At 44.2% G+C, this 17,635-nt stretch overlaps 1 protein-coding gene across 6 annotated transcripts in view; it reads right to left on the reverse strand.

The window, feature by feature from the left end:
• The window catches only part of LOC115570964 (brain-specific angiogenesis inhibitor 1-associated protein 2-like), a 72,309-nt gene that overhangs the window by 52,451 nt on the left and 2,223 nt on the right, over window positions 1–17,635 (reverse strand). For all 6 annotated transcript variants that reach the window (XM_030399834.1, XM_030399833.1, XM_030399832.1 and 3 more), the window contains exon 2: window positions 269–344. In XM_030399834.1, coding sequence (XP_030255694.1) covers window positions 269–344 — 76 coding nt within the window. The remainder of the gene's footprint in view (window positions 1–268; window positions 345–17,635) is intronic.

A 17,635-nucleotide genomic window follows, 5' to 3' on the forward strand; every position in this document is an offset into this window, starting at 1 on the left:
GTCACTTCTGCAACAGAGCAACAAGCTAGTTTACAGACATCAAGTTTAAGGTTCCTGGAGTGGCTCGATGCAGACGTCAACAGCACTAGAAACTACTGAATATCTGTGTCTCCATCACAACACATCTCTTCTTGGACTTAAATTGAGGATATAAAAGCAGCGCCAAGTGTCGGGTCAGCTGGCCCTCTGCCTGGACTGCTGGACGGACAGGAGGAATGAAAGAAGGACGAAGACAGGAAAGAAAACAAGAAACGGTTGTTGTACTCACTGGTGAGCGCCTTCTCATAGCTTTTTCCCATGGCTATGAAGTTCCGCAAGCAGGGGTTGAACTGCTCCATGATGGACTGAAAAGGGAAGAAAAAAAAACAGCACGTTGGGTTAGTCAAGTAGCAGGAAGGACACCGATACAAACACTGATATGAGCTCCAATGACAGAGCGCCACTTTTTCTTACTGGGGCATGAACGCACACACACACACACACACACACACACACACACACACACACACACACCACACACACACACACACACACACACACACACACACACACACACACACACACACAAGTCGTACACACAGCAGTCAGATGAGCCAACCAGGAGGAAGAGGAAGAGGAGTGCAGCAGGGATTCATTTCAAGCTGAAAACTGAAGGGATGAAACTATGAGAAAGAGAGAGAGCAAGCGACTGTGGGGGGGCGCTTGTGCATATATATGTTGTGGTGTGTGTGTGTGTGTGTGTGTGTGTGTGTGTGTGTGTGTGTGTGTGTGTGTGTGTGTGTGTGGAGGGGTGGAGCTGGGGGGCTGTTTCCTCTCACCTCCCCTGCTGGCTTTATTAAAATAAAACCTGCTTTTGGCTGCAGACTCTCTCCACTCAGCAGCAGACCTGGACACATCCCTGTTCCCCTGCATCCCTCTAACACGCACTGAACTCGAGCACACTGCTCCCGCTAATTGCTTTCTTTCTTTTCTCTTTTTTTTTTTAAAGTGGCAGTTCACCCAAGTTATAAATAAAAAACACATTTTCTCACATCAGATGTCAGAGACAGATAGCTCGCAACCTGACAAATAAAAACAAAAGTGGGTGTAGCATCACTTTTGGTCAGTTTTAACCATTAGGCGCTTGCAGATCATCACCATGAAATCAGCGAGTGAACGAGGAATAACTCAACCATTAACAGCGAGGAGGACAAAGAGCACGTGGTGATCAACGCAGATTCAGCGAGGCAACATCCGATGTGACTTTGCTTCTTGCGTGATTCAGTTCTGGGTGATCGGAGAATCAGGGCGAAAAGGCAAAATCTGAACGCAATTATCGATGTGAGATGTGACTTGACCTCTCTCGCTCTCATGACCAAGTACTGGTCAGCGAACGGGCGGTGGAGTGCGTCCACATCGGAACACACAACGAGCAGAGGCCAGAGCGCTCGCTAACAAGTGAAGGAACAGTCGAGAAGAAAAGTATAATGAGTTTTACTTTCTCTGTCTGCAGTGACTCAACCTCCCACTCAGTCCAAGCTGCCCTTTCACTTCTGCTGAATCCCCGGAAAAAAACCCAGCAATTTTCTCTTTGACTTTCTTTTATAACTTTGAAGTGGCAGGACTGTCAGAGAAGCAGCGATGGAGAGAAGAAAAAAGGGAGTGAGGGGTGAGAAGGAGACGATCCAACACAGAGGAACAGATGAGGGATTACACAGTGGAGTGACTAATAAACAGTTTATCCAATCATCAACATCAAAACTATAAAATGTTGCAACAAAATAAATTTTAACTCCGATGGAATTGCACAACCTTCACTTCAAGTTGCTATATGAAAAAAAGATCTAATGCATAGATTTATATCCATAGAACCAAACTGACCGCTGCTGTTCATTTGAGCGTTGCATCAACGCGACCGCCATTAACGATCAATCAATCAAACTTGCTTGCCGGCTGTAGTCACCTGCAAAACTACACAATTTCCAAAGACGGACGGCGGAATTTCACAGTTCCACTTCCTGGTGAGACGGGACCAAAGGTCAGTTAAAGGACAGAAAGGTATTCTGAGGCTGAAATATGTTAAACAGACTTCACAGGCCGGAAGAACGATGAAAGTAAGAAGACTAAAGGGGACAAAGAAAACAGAGGAGTGAGCAGACGGCGAGGGGAGAGCAGGGTACATTTAAGGTTCATAGACATATTTTTGTGGCTGCTCGCTACGAGGGATGCCTGCTAATGCCCGTCAGCTGACGCACAACAGTCACCTTGGTACACAAACTTCACCATGACTTCAAAAAAGGAAAGTAAGAAGTAGGGCAGGACGACACAGGGGTGCAAGAAAAATAGGCCGACTGCCCAGTGAAAGAGGAGAGAGAACCGCTCCGAGGTGCTCAGACGAGGTGAGCTTAGTTTAGGGGTTGAAGAGTTGGACTTAGATGGACTTAGTTGGATGATAATAAATACATCAAAAGTGGAAACAGATTTTGATCTATGTGAGGCTTAAGGTGATTTCGGAATGGAAAACTAGTTGTACTTCGGATCAAAAGCAGCCCGCTGTGGACTCCCGGGGAAGATTTCTCAAACCTCGTCACATAATCACGAACATGAAAAGAAGGAAAGAGGTTAGCGGTGTTTCTTTCTGCATTTCTGAGGACAAACAATGCTATTTATACCCCAATTCCCTCCTCGGCCCCACTCTCCCATCTCTGGGTATATTTTCTGTTACATAAGGTGTCGGCTGCTGAACAAACCCGAGTCGGTGGAAGTGCTCCAGCACCAGTAATTATCGCAGTGGATGTACCACTGCTTGGCGGGAAGAAAGGGACGATCAACAGAAGAATAAATATAGACGATGGAGAGCTGCCCGGCTGTCATGTCTAAATCAACAGATTTTACAGAGAGAGGACCGAGGGAATGTCTCTGTGAAGGGTGTGTGTGTGTGTGTGTGTGTGTGTGTGTGTGTGTACATGTGTTTGTGATTGCTTTCATGCCTATGACTGAGTGACTGAGTGATGAGGTGTGTTATGTAACCACTAGCGGACAGGTTAGGCCTCATGCATCGCATTCTTTCACAGAGTTGCTGCGGTTGTTGTTAAAAACTGTCCGTGTGGTTGGAAGAAGTGCAGACAGAGAACAAAAACCTGTCTAGTTCAGACTAAAATGTTTCCCTTAATTAAACAAAAGGAGCATTTTGGGAAATATATGCTTATTCACCTCCTTGAGAGACTTAGGATAAGAAACGTTTAATAACACTCTTTTGTCTGTTTGCTAAATATGAAGCTGAATCCAGCTAGCTTTGCATAAAGACTGGAAACTGGAAACAGCTAGCTGGGCATTTTTCACAGAGCTCAAGCAAACAAAATAAAAACTTAGAACTTGTTTCAGGGTCACACTATTGCAATCCAAACCAGGACACAACAACTGTTGACAAGTTGAATCTGCTTCAGCCACAAACGTCTGCACATGTAAGTACAACTGCTGGAATGAGGAGATGTTCATGTTTTGTTTCAGACTGCAAAATGAGACTACAAAAGAATCACTTACACAGAAATCATAATCAAAATGTGGTGTCATTTGTGGAACAAGACGAGTGAGTATCATAAACTTCTGTTCATGACTTTCTACAGCGTTTAAACTAGAATGGAGTGCTGAAAGCGTTTTGTCGAGGGACTCAGGGCGATGCCAACTTCCGGGTTAGCCTACAAAACTCCATCATCCCTTCTGCACGGCATGTCAGCTCGGTGCCAATTTGATGAAGTTCTTGACCCTTTACAAAGTCGGTTCAGTCGGTGCTGCCCGTCACACACACAAACCACGTTAAGTGCTGTGAATAAACTCCTCTGCTCAACACTGACGCACGCTGCACCTGTCAATCACCATCACCGCTGCCCTGCACATGCAAATTGTGAATTCATGAGTGTTTACCATCATCATCATCATCACAACATGCTCATACGGTTTAGGCTATGATTTAATAGGATCATTAACTTGGCCGGTCCTGGCTTAATCCACCCTCAATCAGCTGAGCTTGTTCCTTCAGCAACAGGGACCGAGGCTGATTAGCATTCCACTGAATGAAAGACCACATTTGATGGGAAATGAGAGGGATTACGGCGCCCGTGTGTGCTCCGGTCATGTGTTTTAATTGACTGGCTAATCACCTCCCCAATTATGCGCCAAAAACTCAATAACAATACAAGGATTGTCTTATCACGTTGCAGCGTTGGAGGGAAAGCTCTCGTGAATGTGCTTCGTCTCCGATCAGCCACCAGCGCTCAATGTTATCTGGAAGCCAAATAACAACCGGTACATTATCTTCCACTCTGTTGAAACAGTCACGTAGATACAAACAGTGATAACGATACTCTGTTTACTGATCTCAGTAAGATTCTACCCACAGATGATGATACACCGTGTTTAATCAATCCATTACGCAGCCACAGTGTCACCAATGCAGCTTTTTTTTTAATGTCCTGGCTCAAAGACAGGAACAGACTAAAATGCCACGGTGGAGCTAATCACTGAACACTTTGAAATCTACCATGAAGCGTATCATTGATCCCACCGGGGAGATAGAAATATTACACAAATAATTAGCTGACTCAAGACCAGAGTGGAGTTAACCTTTAGAGGAAATGTGTGGCTACAAATGGGTTTCAACAAATCTCAGTTAGGACATAATGAGTTTTTATGATGAAGAATGTGTCTGGAGCACAATTTAAAGTCAACGTCGATAACATTCGGCTCCTTGAGGAAGAAAACGCACCTTTTCTAATCACCGGTTTGGTATCTGATTAATGTTTATATAACCAAATCGGAAAATGCTAATAGGATGAGTCAGTTGATGGATTTCGTTAATTCAATGAAAAAATCATTATCGAGCAAAAATGACAAATATTCTGTTGCCAGTTCCTTAAATGTGAACATTTGCTGTTTTTCCTGTTTTATATTATCATATTATTAATTATTGGCTGGACAAAAACAAAGTAATCTGAGGACGTCACATCGGCATCATTTCTGTTGAAAATATTGGACATTTTATGGCGCATACGATTAATCAACTGAGAAGAACAGTGAGCAGAATAACAGAAAAGAACCTGAGCGGCAAAAATAGCAACAGAAGCTCGTTCCTACTGCAGCCTTCCAGGTACTGTGGTGGACTGCAAGCACGTGAACATCCACATGCCAACACACACACACACACACGCACACACACACACACACACACACACACACACACACACACACACACACACACACACACACACACACACACACACACACACACACACACACACACACACACACACACACACACACACACACACACACACACACACACACACACTCACACACTAGAGTACAATCCATCTCACGCTGACATGTTGTTGGTCGGGCCAGCATCTAAAATATTTATTCTCACGACAGAAAAAGGAAAGAAGCCTCTCTACCTTTCTCACCAAAAGGATGTTTCGGTTGATCGGAGAGGCAGAAGTTCAACCCTGGGAGCGTCCGAGAGCAACAGAAGTGTGTGCGAGTGTGTAGAGGCATAACTGTGGAATGAAATTCTGTTTGTGTCTGTAAATGTCGGTGTGTTCATCTGTGTGTGGCTGTTGTTCACAGTGCAGCGTGCTGGCAGGCAGGACCGGCTGCCATGTAGCATCAGTTTCTGCAGGGGAGATGAAGATTTGGGCCTCCGATTGTTTCTTTGTTCTTGTTTTTGGGGGGTTTCTTCAGTTTTTGTCTGTGTGACTTGACTGAACTTCTCTTTTGGGAAAAGAAAGTATTTTATCTTTTTGATTTGTATCAGGTATGATAGAGGAAAAAGCCTTTACACCTAAACAACAGAGTATCGGTCTTTCTAAGGGACGTTTGGCATCGGCAGACCACAAGTGTAATCAATCCAAATATGTACGAGCGTAATAAAACCGTTTTCTGATCAGCCAGCTTCATGGTTACACTTGGTTATGGCTAGCCAAATAAAAATACTTCTTTCAGGAAAACAACATTGTTAAAAGAAACCAACGTTGACTCTCTGAATGGGCAAAGCTCCGGCTCCTGTATTGAAGTTTCACGTTTTGTGCATGATCCAATATCATTTTTACTTCTTGCAAAAGTTAAACTTCTTACAGGGAACAATAATAACTTCATATCCTGAAAACATCTTTATCCTGTGGACCGTCATTGTGCTCCCTCTCGTCTTGTCTTGAGGATCAACAGGCTAAACTGCACGGCTATGAAAGACAGTAGACTTCCCGCTAATACAGCTGAAATCTGGTGGCATTTCACTGTAAGTGCTGTCGTGGCTATAACAGATGGCTAATGCAAGGAGAGGAAGATTGAATAGGTAGCAGCCAGCCCCTCAACACCAAGGTTAATAGATCCATCAGAGCAACATGGCAGCACACGGACATCACGTCCCATGACAGCTGAGTGATGTGGAACAGAGCCAGAGGTTATACAAGCTATTAATACTGGAACCAGACAGGCGTTCCTCTGAAGTGTTTATGACAAGTTAAGGTGGAATCACACACACTGACGAACACAGAACACACATCACAAACATGTACTTTTGTGTCAATACTTGCAGCCGAGTAGCGCTGAAATCTCCCGCTTAACACATTCTAATCAGTAAATATAAATTTTTTTAAATACTTGAATGTGTACAAGATCAAATGAGTGCTTCAGCATAATATACGGCAAAAGTGTGAAGACATCTGACTATCACAGGCCCCCATTCTACAAACTATGTGCATTAACGGCGTTGGACCTTTGACAGACACTCTTCTGGGAGGCTTTCCACAAGATTTTGAGTGCGTCTGTGAAAATTTTTCGCCGTCAGCCAAAAGAAAATCCACGAGGTCGGGTCCTGACGCTGGATGAGCGAGCCTGGCTCACAATCAGCTTTACAATTCCTTCTAAAAAGGTGTTCATTGGGGGCTGAGGTCAGTGCTGTGCTCCTCCACACCAAACTCACCTAACCATGTCTGCATGGACCTTGCTTTGTGCAACAGTAAAGCTGGAACAGAAAATGGACTTTCTCAAACTGTTGCAACAGAGTTGAAAGTGCCTAATTGGCTAAAATGTGTATCTTAGTATCCTTAAAGCAGGCGCTAAGTAGAGTTCTGTTGGCAGCCGGCAAACCAAAATGTGTCCATCAGACTGCCAGATGGTGAAGCGTGATTCATCACTGCAAAGAAGATGTTTCCACTGCTCCAGAGTTCAGCGGCGGCGTGCTTACCCCATGCTCGGCATTGGACATGATGAAGCTTGCGTGCAGCTGCTCGGCAATGGATCCCAGTTTCATGAAGCTCCTCGCTAGTGTTGGTTTGCAATGCTACTGTCAGCAACTACTGAACCCTGTACCATCGAAACATCGCAATTTAAAAAAGGTGTCTGACGAGAGAGCACGAAAAACAAATGTGTCCTTCCTGTAACGCAGGAGTTTCTGGTGTTTGTGTCTTTTTCTCAAGACGGTCGGTTATATCGGCGGAGGCAGCGTATTAATAAAAAGCCATTATAGTTAGCCAGCTAACTTTGTTTCAAGCTTCTGAGACAGTGAGTCTGAAGACATGCGGGGCAGAGAGGGCAGGGAGGTGTATGTGTGTCATCGTCCATCACAATATGACGCTGTGTTCATCTGCTGATGTTTCTTGCCGACACAGTTTAGAATGCTTTAGTGAGTGACGCAATAGATGAACAGATAACATGGAATTTTTTAATTAGCACTCGTCGGTCCTGCAGGGAGTTTGTGTGGCTGAGCTGTACTTCTGTTTCACAAGAATAGCACTTAGCAGTTGCCCGCGGCAGAGCTAGTAGCACAAATTGATAACCCCAGGCATCAAAACACAGTCCAACACGGACACGAGAACATTTTGAAGCCTTCTTAAAAGTACAATTAAAGCAGTCTAGTGGCTGATTTGAGTTACTTCCCACGCAGGTAATCACAGCAAAACACTCGAGAGAACAAATGTAGGAAAACAAGCAGCGTTAAGATCATCATGACCCGGCTGGCTCTGCCACAATGGTGGAGAGGAGGTGTGTGTGTGTGTGTGCATGCATGTGTGTGTGTGTGTCAGCTGGCGGCAGCAGACCAGTGTGTGGGGTGAGTCAGAGCCTACATAAACAGCAGCAGGTTCATATCATGTTGGGGCGTAAATTACTGCAAAGCCGAGCCAACCATGTGGCACCATTAGAACCTGCTGCGCCGCGCGTTGCCAAACAGATTAACCAGCAAGAAGGGACCTGGCAACCCGGGCATGGAGGGAGGGCCAGACCAGGTGGAGCCGGAGACAGAGTGAGATGTTTTCTATTTAAATAACTGAGTGCAAATAACTGGCTTCATGTCTGTAGTCAGTATTTATACACTGGACGCTGACAATAACCTAAAAGCGATCTGCCATCAACAGCTTGACCGTAACTCCACAATCAGTATGTAAAGCATGTTAGCTGTCAGGGATGAGGAAGCACTGATTTGGTGATTTGCAAGTCAAAGTATTCAGCTGACATCATCAAGTAAAACAAATTCATACATTCCAGCTGGCGTGGGTACATGTACCGGTTGTTTCAACAACGTTTCTGTGAGAGAAATGAGAAACACAGGTGCTAATTACACATCGAAATAAAGTCACGGAAATCCTGTTAAACAGCAAATTGTTATCGCCCAACGGAAATGTTCCTGTTCTTGTTTTTGTATTTTACTGATTCAGGGTCGATCCGCACATTCTCGCCTTGGAGATTTAGTAATGACATCAGGTTTTCACCATCTTGAGATATGAATGGTCTCTACGCTGACATCATTGCTGCAGGGTTAAAGTTTTTTTCTCTTCTCTGGCCAAGAGAAGCATCATGAAGTACAGACACCTGATTAATCAACAGGGTTTTAAGCCTGCATGCTGTTCCACTTCCGTCTCTGCCTTCATTTCCTCGTCACACACACACACACGCGGCTAAAACTAAGGTCACTTCCTCCTCTCGACACGGACGACACGGCTGCAGGAGGTGACATCATGTGAGATTCAGCCGCTCACGTGTAAACAGTCTCTCTAGAGAATCTCTCAACAGGGGGAAACTGAAAAACACCAACACTGTAATCACCACAGAGTCAACAGTGTAAGTGATGATAAGCAAAGTTCACCCGGCTGTTTAGATGTGTGTGAACTGTTCGGGATACCAAGGTTAACCGGATTAAACACACACACACACACACACACACACACACACACACGGGAAAGGTCATTTACTCTAGGTGGTCGCCCTGGAAACGGTGACTGCTCGTATGGTGCTGAGAGTATTTGGCTACTACTCACAAGTCAAGGTGACCCCTGTCATCAAGTTTAACTGTGTGTGTGTGTGTGTGTGTGTGTGTGTGTGTGTGTGTGTGTGTGTGTGTGTGTGTGTGTGTGTGTGTGTCATCCCCTCTCCATAACCTGCCACCACACTCCCCCTATTTCTCACCGTGTTCAGGTGTCAGCTGGTGTACAAACACTCATCACTCACGCGCTTACACACAGCGCAGAAGCAATTTGCCGACACAACATGACGTTTTCAATCAAACGGCACTAACAGCCTGATGTCCTGAGCAAACACAGACGGACTAAATGTTTTTGATTTCATCTACACGAGCGCTGAAGAGATCTCTCGCCTTAATCTAGTTTGTTATTAGATTCGTAAATGTTTTTTTTTTTATTATTAAATCGTCCAAATAACAATGTAATAATTCAGTGTATGGTTGGGTGCATCAGTTCTAACAGTACGTGTGTGTTCTTTGTTATCTCACTCTGTAGCAGTTTAACAAAGTCAGTTCTTTGGTTAAAGCCACATTCCACACGTCCTTCTGTGTTGTGCCGCTGTGTGCTTTATCACAAACGTCTCCTGATAAAGAGAGAGCTGTTTTTATTCTCATCAACTCTGACGGAAACTTTCCAAACAGCACAAATTGATTAGACTGGAGGGTGCTGATGGCTTCACCTCGAGTGCATTAATCTCTTCCCCATGAATTTATTTATATATATTACATAACCAGAGGTATAAAAAGCTCCATCTAAAGCGTATGGCTTGTGAAAAAAACCTTTCTGAGCTACACGTGCTGCGATCCAACTGAAGCAGTCGTGCAAAGTGAAAGCACATTGATGTTAGAAGTGTATGTAAAAGTGTAAAAAATGTTTTTACTCTCAGATTTCATCCACAGCTGATTACTGAATGCGGCTTGTTGCAGAAGCCTCCTGCAGCACAGCGACGGTGCAGACGAACTCATAAACATCCTCCATTTGTGAAGTCACCAAACAAAGCAAAGTCGGAGGGATGTAGTTTACTTGTTCAGTATGAATGTATAAAATATTGAGTTCACATTAATAGTGTAGGATGAAGTGAAGCCGGGCCTCTGGCTGAAAGCTTGTGTTATTTATCGCAACAATAATGTTGTGTTTTTATGTTTGGCTGTAAATTAAATGAGCCAGACCTCCAAAATAACAAGTAACAGATTGCAAATAAACCCGGCAGTAACAAGTTTTTGGTGCAGATCTGGGATCTGTGAGGATTTCTGTAAGACTGAACTAGGGCATATTTATACGTTTTATTTTCCTATGAATTCCCGTTGCACATGCTGAGATTAAAATAAAACTGTTTCCAATGAAACGTGTATTTTGAAGTCTGTACCAAACAGATTTAACATGTCTAAATATTTTCAATTAATGACTTGTGTGTTTTGTTGTTTAAAATAGGTGTTTAAATGAGTAATATGAAGGGAAAAATGTTTAAACTAACCTGATGCACCTGATCTAGGAATCATCCTTGTGAACTGTTACAAGGTCAGCTTCCAATCAGCTTCTCACTGCTGAATTCAACCAATCAGATCAACAGAAGGAGAGAATTACACCGCCAGCAGAGCTCGTTGGGAAATGGAAATTCAAGATGAAGACAGTCAAAAGTAAGAAAAGCCTTTAGTGCCATAATTTGCTCTTCTTATGATTAAGCAACACCCCTCAGAGCTGATGCTACAGCTAAATCCATGCTAACTTCCTGAAGTGCCAGTCACGTCTTTATTCAGTTCCTCAGTGGACACTGATTGGTTCAGCCACTGTAGATACAACTACACAGCTTGAAGCCTGGACGATGGATTTACAAGATCACTACACACAAGATTTCACCTCGTAGGTATCTAGAAAAGACACATGGACAAAACAAGCAGCTGTCTTTGTATGTTAATTCAATATGTCTGCCTGTTAATTTAGCAGTTTATACCCTTTACACCTGCATGTGATCTGTCGTGACCTGAAGGACTACGCTGCTGTGCACAGGATTTATAATCTGTCAAACACTCAGTGGTGATTTCATGGGTACAGCTGTGCAATCTAATACTGTTTTGCCATAAAGTCTACGCTTATGATGCATATAATGTTCAGTTTGTGTTGACACTGTCGTTGAGCGCCCATCATGCATATAAAAGGCAAAGACAAACACCTCAGTATCATCAATAAATCAAAAACGCCTCAGCAATAAACTAATAATATGATTTACACTTTTTTCTTTTCTGGTTTATAGATATAAACACGGTTTTAGCTCCTCAGCCAGCATGTAGTCATCAACAGACCTCATTTACCGTAAACTGCATATAAACCCAAACATACACATGTAAAGATGCATTGTGCATCCAAATAAGAACCGCTGGAGAACATTATCAAAAAGCCACGAGATCCCCACTGCGTTATGAACTGTATGTGGCAGCGATAAGCTGATGTGTACACATAATGTCCATTAGTGTTTTGCTGCTGTTCCCCAGAAAACGGACATTATTTGCTTCTGCTCAGTCAGTGTGACAATCACCACGCTAAAGCTGCACTGCTTCAACGCCCTCAGGAGATGGAAATTCAGTGCCTATCCGCCGTGTGTGTGTGTGTGTGTGTGTGTGTGTGCGAGAGAGAGTTTGTGTGCATATGAATGTGTGAGAACTCAGCCAATTTCCCTTTCAGATGAGCTCTTATCTGCGTGCAGGCGAGCAGAGGCAGAGTCAGCGCCCCCTATTCCACAGATGCAGCTTTGGAAAGAGACGGGAGGGAGGGGGCACTTCCGCCGCTATATATGGAAGTGCAGGAATTCCCCCCCGTGACAGGGCAGCCCATCTTTATTCACCTCACGTTCGTCTCATTCCACAGGAAAAGCTGACGGGGTGGTGGGCGAGGAGAGAGCGAGGAGGTGGCAGGCAGGAGGGCTGGAGAGAGGAAGTCTCCTCCGCCATCATGTGAACGAAGGTGATCATCGTCGTCATCGCCTCCGAGTTACGCAACTGATTTCTTCGTCACAACCACCGTTTTTTCATTCTACACACACGTGCACATGAATGAGCACACGCTCGTACGTCGAGATGTTCATTCACAAATGTTACTGGCAAGGTCGTTATTCAAAAATAAAGATGGCAACATTTCCTGTGCGAACACACGACATATGAAGGAGTGTCTGCACGTACGTGACACCAGGATGTGTTGTATGTCAAGCAGGGCTGTGTGTATGTGTATGTGGATGTGTATGTGGATGTGTGAGCACCATATTGCCTCTTAGGCCTTTCCCCCATTCATTTCAGTCTAATTAATCAGAAAAGAACAGTGGCTCCACATTTTTGTCTCCTCAGTCCGCTTTCATTTATTCTCTTCCATCCTCCGTCTCTCTTTGGAGATCTGTCCCAGTAACTTTCCTTTCATCCTCTGCCAACCTCCTTCTCCCTGACAGCCTCCACCTCTCATCCCAGATCTCCCTCCAGCTCATATTAGATAACTTACAGATGTGTTAAAGGCTGCTGACGTGCTGCACACACACACGCAGCAGATGCCAACAGTTATGTTGTGTGACAGCTACGAAGGCTGTGTCGTAACAGAGCAGTGAAATCTAAATAATAGAAGGATAGCGGCGCAGACTCCCGGACCTGCCGAGCTGCAGCCTTCTGGGTTTTGACTCCGAGTCCACTCTGTGCTTGTGCACGAATATAAGACTCAGATGAAAAGAGGGTGCCAACTCTGTGTTTCTCTTTGTGGTGAATTGAGTCTGTGTGCGTACAAACATCAGGGTTGAGTGCAGCACGCAATTCTGGGTACATTCTGTTCCTTGTTGGTGTACAATAATATATAGTGTTGAGACATTCCCTGCCCCCGCCATCTTAAAAGAGACATATAATGCTCATGTTCAGATTAATAATTATGTTTCGGTTGCTACTATAATAGGTTTACATGCTTTGATGCCCAAAACACATCAGTCTTCTCACACAGTCTCTCTGTTTTAGCTCCTGTCTCCTGAAGGCATGCAATTTGTTCGAATTAAAATGAATGTGCAAACACTTCCACCGGCGGTGATTCTCAATGAGATCATCAGCACAGTGATTAATGCACAAAACAGTGAACGACTGCAACACTAAGTCCATTGCTACCTGCCTGCACTCTTCCCCTCTTACCTAACACAGGCATGCGCCCCACAACACCGTCAGACAAACAGTGTCACGACAACGCTCGCAGAACGCTGCTGCTGACCGGAGATCAGCAACAAGGCACAAGGCTAGAACAAAGCCCGGAGCATGAGGAGGCACAATATTCTGCAGGGACAGAAGCACAAAGCCGGGGATGTAGCTCCGAACAGAGACAAAAGAGGTGAAAGCAGTGTGACTAATCAGAGAGGAGGAATCACTGGTTTGAAACAATCACACTGGAGGAATCTGCCTTGGCAGAGCATTTAGATTCGATATGCTTCCTCACACATGAGCGCAGAGACTAGAGGCTTGGTTTCACCTCAAATGACCTCAAACATGAACAAAGCCCGGTCGGTACCGGCGCTGCACATGACACCAATGCATCTTTTTTTTCTCGGCTGAAAGAGGGACGGAGGGGAATACTGATGGAGCTTTCTGGCAGTCCATTCACTGCTGCACTTCATCTTCTGCCCGACAGATGCCCTGCCTCTCACCTGCAGCCCTCTGCATGAACAACAGCTGTCTGCCACCTTATGGACCGGAGAACACACAACCAACAGGCTGCGACTCCGACAAGACTGCAAACTAGAATCCAGGGTGAGATCTAACCAGTAGAAATACTGGCTGTGGTCGAGGTCCAAACTTTATTCTGTTGCAGTTTGAGAAAAACAGCTGGAAACTCCTGTTGTTGACTGTAACTGTCTGCATTGTGTCCGCTGGGCTAAGACATGAAAAGACTCTAGAGGGAAGAAAAAAACCCTGAACAGATTGTACTTGTGTGGCTGTGGGGATAAAGTGTTCTCCAGCATTACTCACAACCCCCCACACATTGGACGAGAATCCCTCCCTCGAGAACAAATAGTTTTGGCTTCTACGAGCGCTGCCGTACTCTCGTGTCTTGCAGAGACTGGACTTGAAAATTTGACAATATTTATGAAAGCATTTATGGCCTCAATCACTCGAGGATGTTCCCCAGTGACAGTTACGCAACACTAATACTAATACAGCGTTCCTGTCACTGTAGGATTAGATTGATATCGTGCACCTTTATCATGCTGCTGACACTTAAAGAGAGCTTCTGTCAGAAACAAGTTTCACAGAGAGAGAAAAAGCTGAAAACTACGCCGTCTTTAGTTTTCCAGAGCTGAAGGAGACACCTGCAATGACAATGGAGTCGCAAAATTGCTGCTGATGAATCAAAAGTGAGGTCAAAGATGCAGTGCTAAGAGGCAATGTTGGAATTTCATTGATTTGATGCATTTAATCCAATGAATAGAGCCTGACAGATATATGAGTTTACCAATATTAACATCTGATATCGGTCTGTCACAGATATATATAAGTATTGTCTCATGTGTTGTCCAATATGCACCAATGTGAAATGTTGTTCTAGAGATTATAAAGCACTATAAAACACATTTCTACATTCTCAGTGACGTATACATTTTCAGTGCACTGATTAGACGTGACCAGCCTAAAATGACATTCATTGTTAAACTAAAAATATCCCGTCTGTCACACATCTTTGTCAGAAGATGTCTGATTCATCATTATAAAAAATATGTATATTGGCTGATATCTTTCATTTCTTTTGTCTTTAGAGCCCAACAGTGGTAAAGGCCCCAAAAATCAAGCACCATCACGCTCTACGTCTGAATTACTGAGTTTATTGTTGACTTTTCAGAAAACGTACTATATAGCGATCCATATAACACGATAGACCGAATAACCACTGATTATCATCCGGCCTTGAACTCGTCAAGATCCTCCGTGAGGCGCCTGAGGCATGAAGGGTGGAAGGTAGACGGACACACAAACAGAAGAAAGAAAAACACAATAATCAATCAACTGACCAGCTGATCTGTCTTAAATCTTCTCTTTCCATCAGCCACGACTGAAGCCAGCCTCTCCCTGACACCCGAGCCACACTGAACAAATGGAGCCTGCGGATTACAACACTTGGCTGAATACACTCCTAAACAAACATACAGATGGTGCTCGTTCAGCAACCACAACAACCTGAGGAAACTGTTTACCCACACTGACAGGGGTCCACACACACGTCTCTGAATCCTCAATCCACAGGGATTTAGTCTGACTGTGACGCCTCAGCACACACCCAACGGTGGAATCCTTTCATTATCTGCATCTTCTGGTGAAACGTTACAGAGCCAGATCCAGATCCAGTGCCAGCCGCTCTGCAGTACAGTACGGGTGCTGACAAACAGGCTAAACACACACATACGCAGTCGTGAGACACTGCCCACACACACTCACACTCACACACACACACACTCGCATCCGCCTGTGTGAGTCATCCGAAATTACATTCAGCATCTCTGTGGGGTTAAGGCTTCGGTCCTCCGTTGTTGAGTTATTGTATTCTGGCAGTTAACAGCCGAACAAACAAAGAAAACAAACAGCATGCGGAGCTGCTGGAAAACAAAATCAGTGTCTAACCGGAGAAGGGTCATAACGCTCGGTTCAGATTAGTTAAAAGCACTCTGAAATAATTAAACTACATCTACAGAAGCCTCCATGCTCGATGGTAGCTGCTGAGGAGAATTATTAAAGCATCAAATCTTGTTGCCAAGCCAGCGAGATGTTGTTTCAACATTTGTAAGTGTGACACCGCTGGATATTCTTTTTAAAAAAGGGGCCTCGGGACAAATTCCAGCCATGTTTGTGTTAAAAAGAAATGAGTATTTTAAGCCAAAACATGATCTTTACCTGTCCTCAGGTCGTTGTCTGTTGTCCCTAAATCTCACCAGATCATAAGCACAGTGTTTACATACCGACAACATAAAGTTGCATCACGAGGAGATGAGAAGCTTCAGGATATTCCTGGTGTGCCAACATTTGTTCTGGCGTTCAGGTTGTTGTATCGCAGATTTTTTTTCCCGCCATCATTTGGCTGTTAAAACAATTAAATCTGATTCAACACTAATAAACACGAGTTCAACTAAAAGCAAAACATTTCTGCCAGGAGTTCTCAGGTTAGGATTAATATTTTGGTCCAGGCGACGCCAATTTTCAGAAATACTATTTATTTTTATTTTTTTTTAATTACACACATTTTATCCAATATTTAGCAGAGCTGGTTGATAAAACATTTTGAGAAACATTCTTTCCCAACATCTGGTCGCTATTTTTCTCTTTAAGTAATTTCAATCAAATCATAAAACATTTAATCTTCCAAATGTAATTCTGAGGTAGCATCTCACTTATAGATGGCTATAAGTCAATGTGAATGACTCCCTGAATGAACCCTGCTGTTTCTGACAGGATTCAGGTAAAAGTGTCTGATATCAGCTGATTGATATGATTGTCTATTAATATAAGACAGAAACATTTTCTGGCATTTATGTGAAATATGGACCGAGCAGCTCCGGCAGACGGATGCACCCAGAGTACTTTTCTTCTCGACACTTCCTGGTGATATTGTGTTCTGTAATTGATGTCCCCGACGCTGCGTGATTTAATCGCTGACATTTGTCGTCTCTACCTTCCCTCCTCGCTGCAGAAACAGACCTGAGTGTTATCTAATGGGAGCTGGCACCTCGGGGCCTCTTCATCTTCTGCTCCTTTGATGAATTAATAAAGACCTGTTAGTGTCTCTAAACACAGCGCAGGACAAAGCTGAGCTACCTCATCGGATCGGTTCAAAAAACCCCCCAGGGGGCCTCCGCCACTGCAGCACCGACCGCCACCAGCAGAACCCAGCAGAACCCAGCAGAACCCAGCAGAACCCAGCAGAACCCAGCAGCGGGTCAGACTGGCAGCGGCACTCTGCTTCTCCTCACTCCTGCTGACTCCATAATGATCCGGCCTGCTGATGACAGGAAGAAACCCCACTGCTGCATTTCTGCACGATGGCATTTTCCTACCCGACTCCACAGCCGAGCGTCGACTCGCTGACAGCTTCTCCTCCTCTTGCTGTTTTCATCAGAGTGTCAACTAATGGTCATGTTTTTATTGATTAATCTGGCTTTAGGTTTCCACTGAATCATTTAGTTTATCATATGTCAGGCAATAGTGAGAAGTGCCCGACACAAGGGGCTGCAGGCAGCTAATGCTTATTTACATGATCGGTTAATCTATGGCAATTATTTTCACAATAACTTATCATTCAGTCAATAAAATGTCAAAGAATGTTCTTCAAAATCTCCCACAGCCCAGAGTGACATCTTCAAATTGCTTCTTCTG

Source organism: Sparus aurata, chromosome 20, assembly GCF_900880675.1.
Source record: "Sparus aurata chromosome 20, fSpaAur1.1, whole genome shotgun sequence".
Lineage (NCBI taxonomy): Eukaryota > Metazoa > Chordata > Actinopteri > Spariformes > Sparidae > Sparus > Sparus aurata.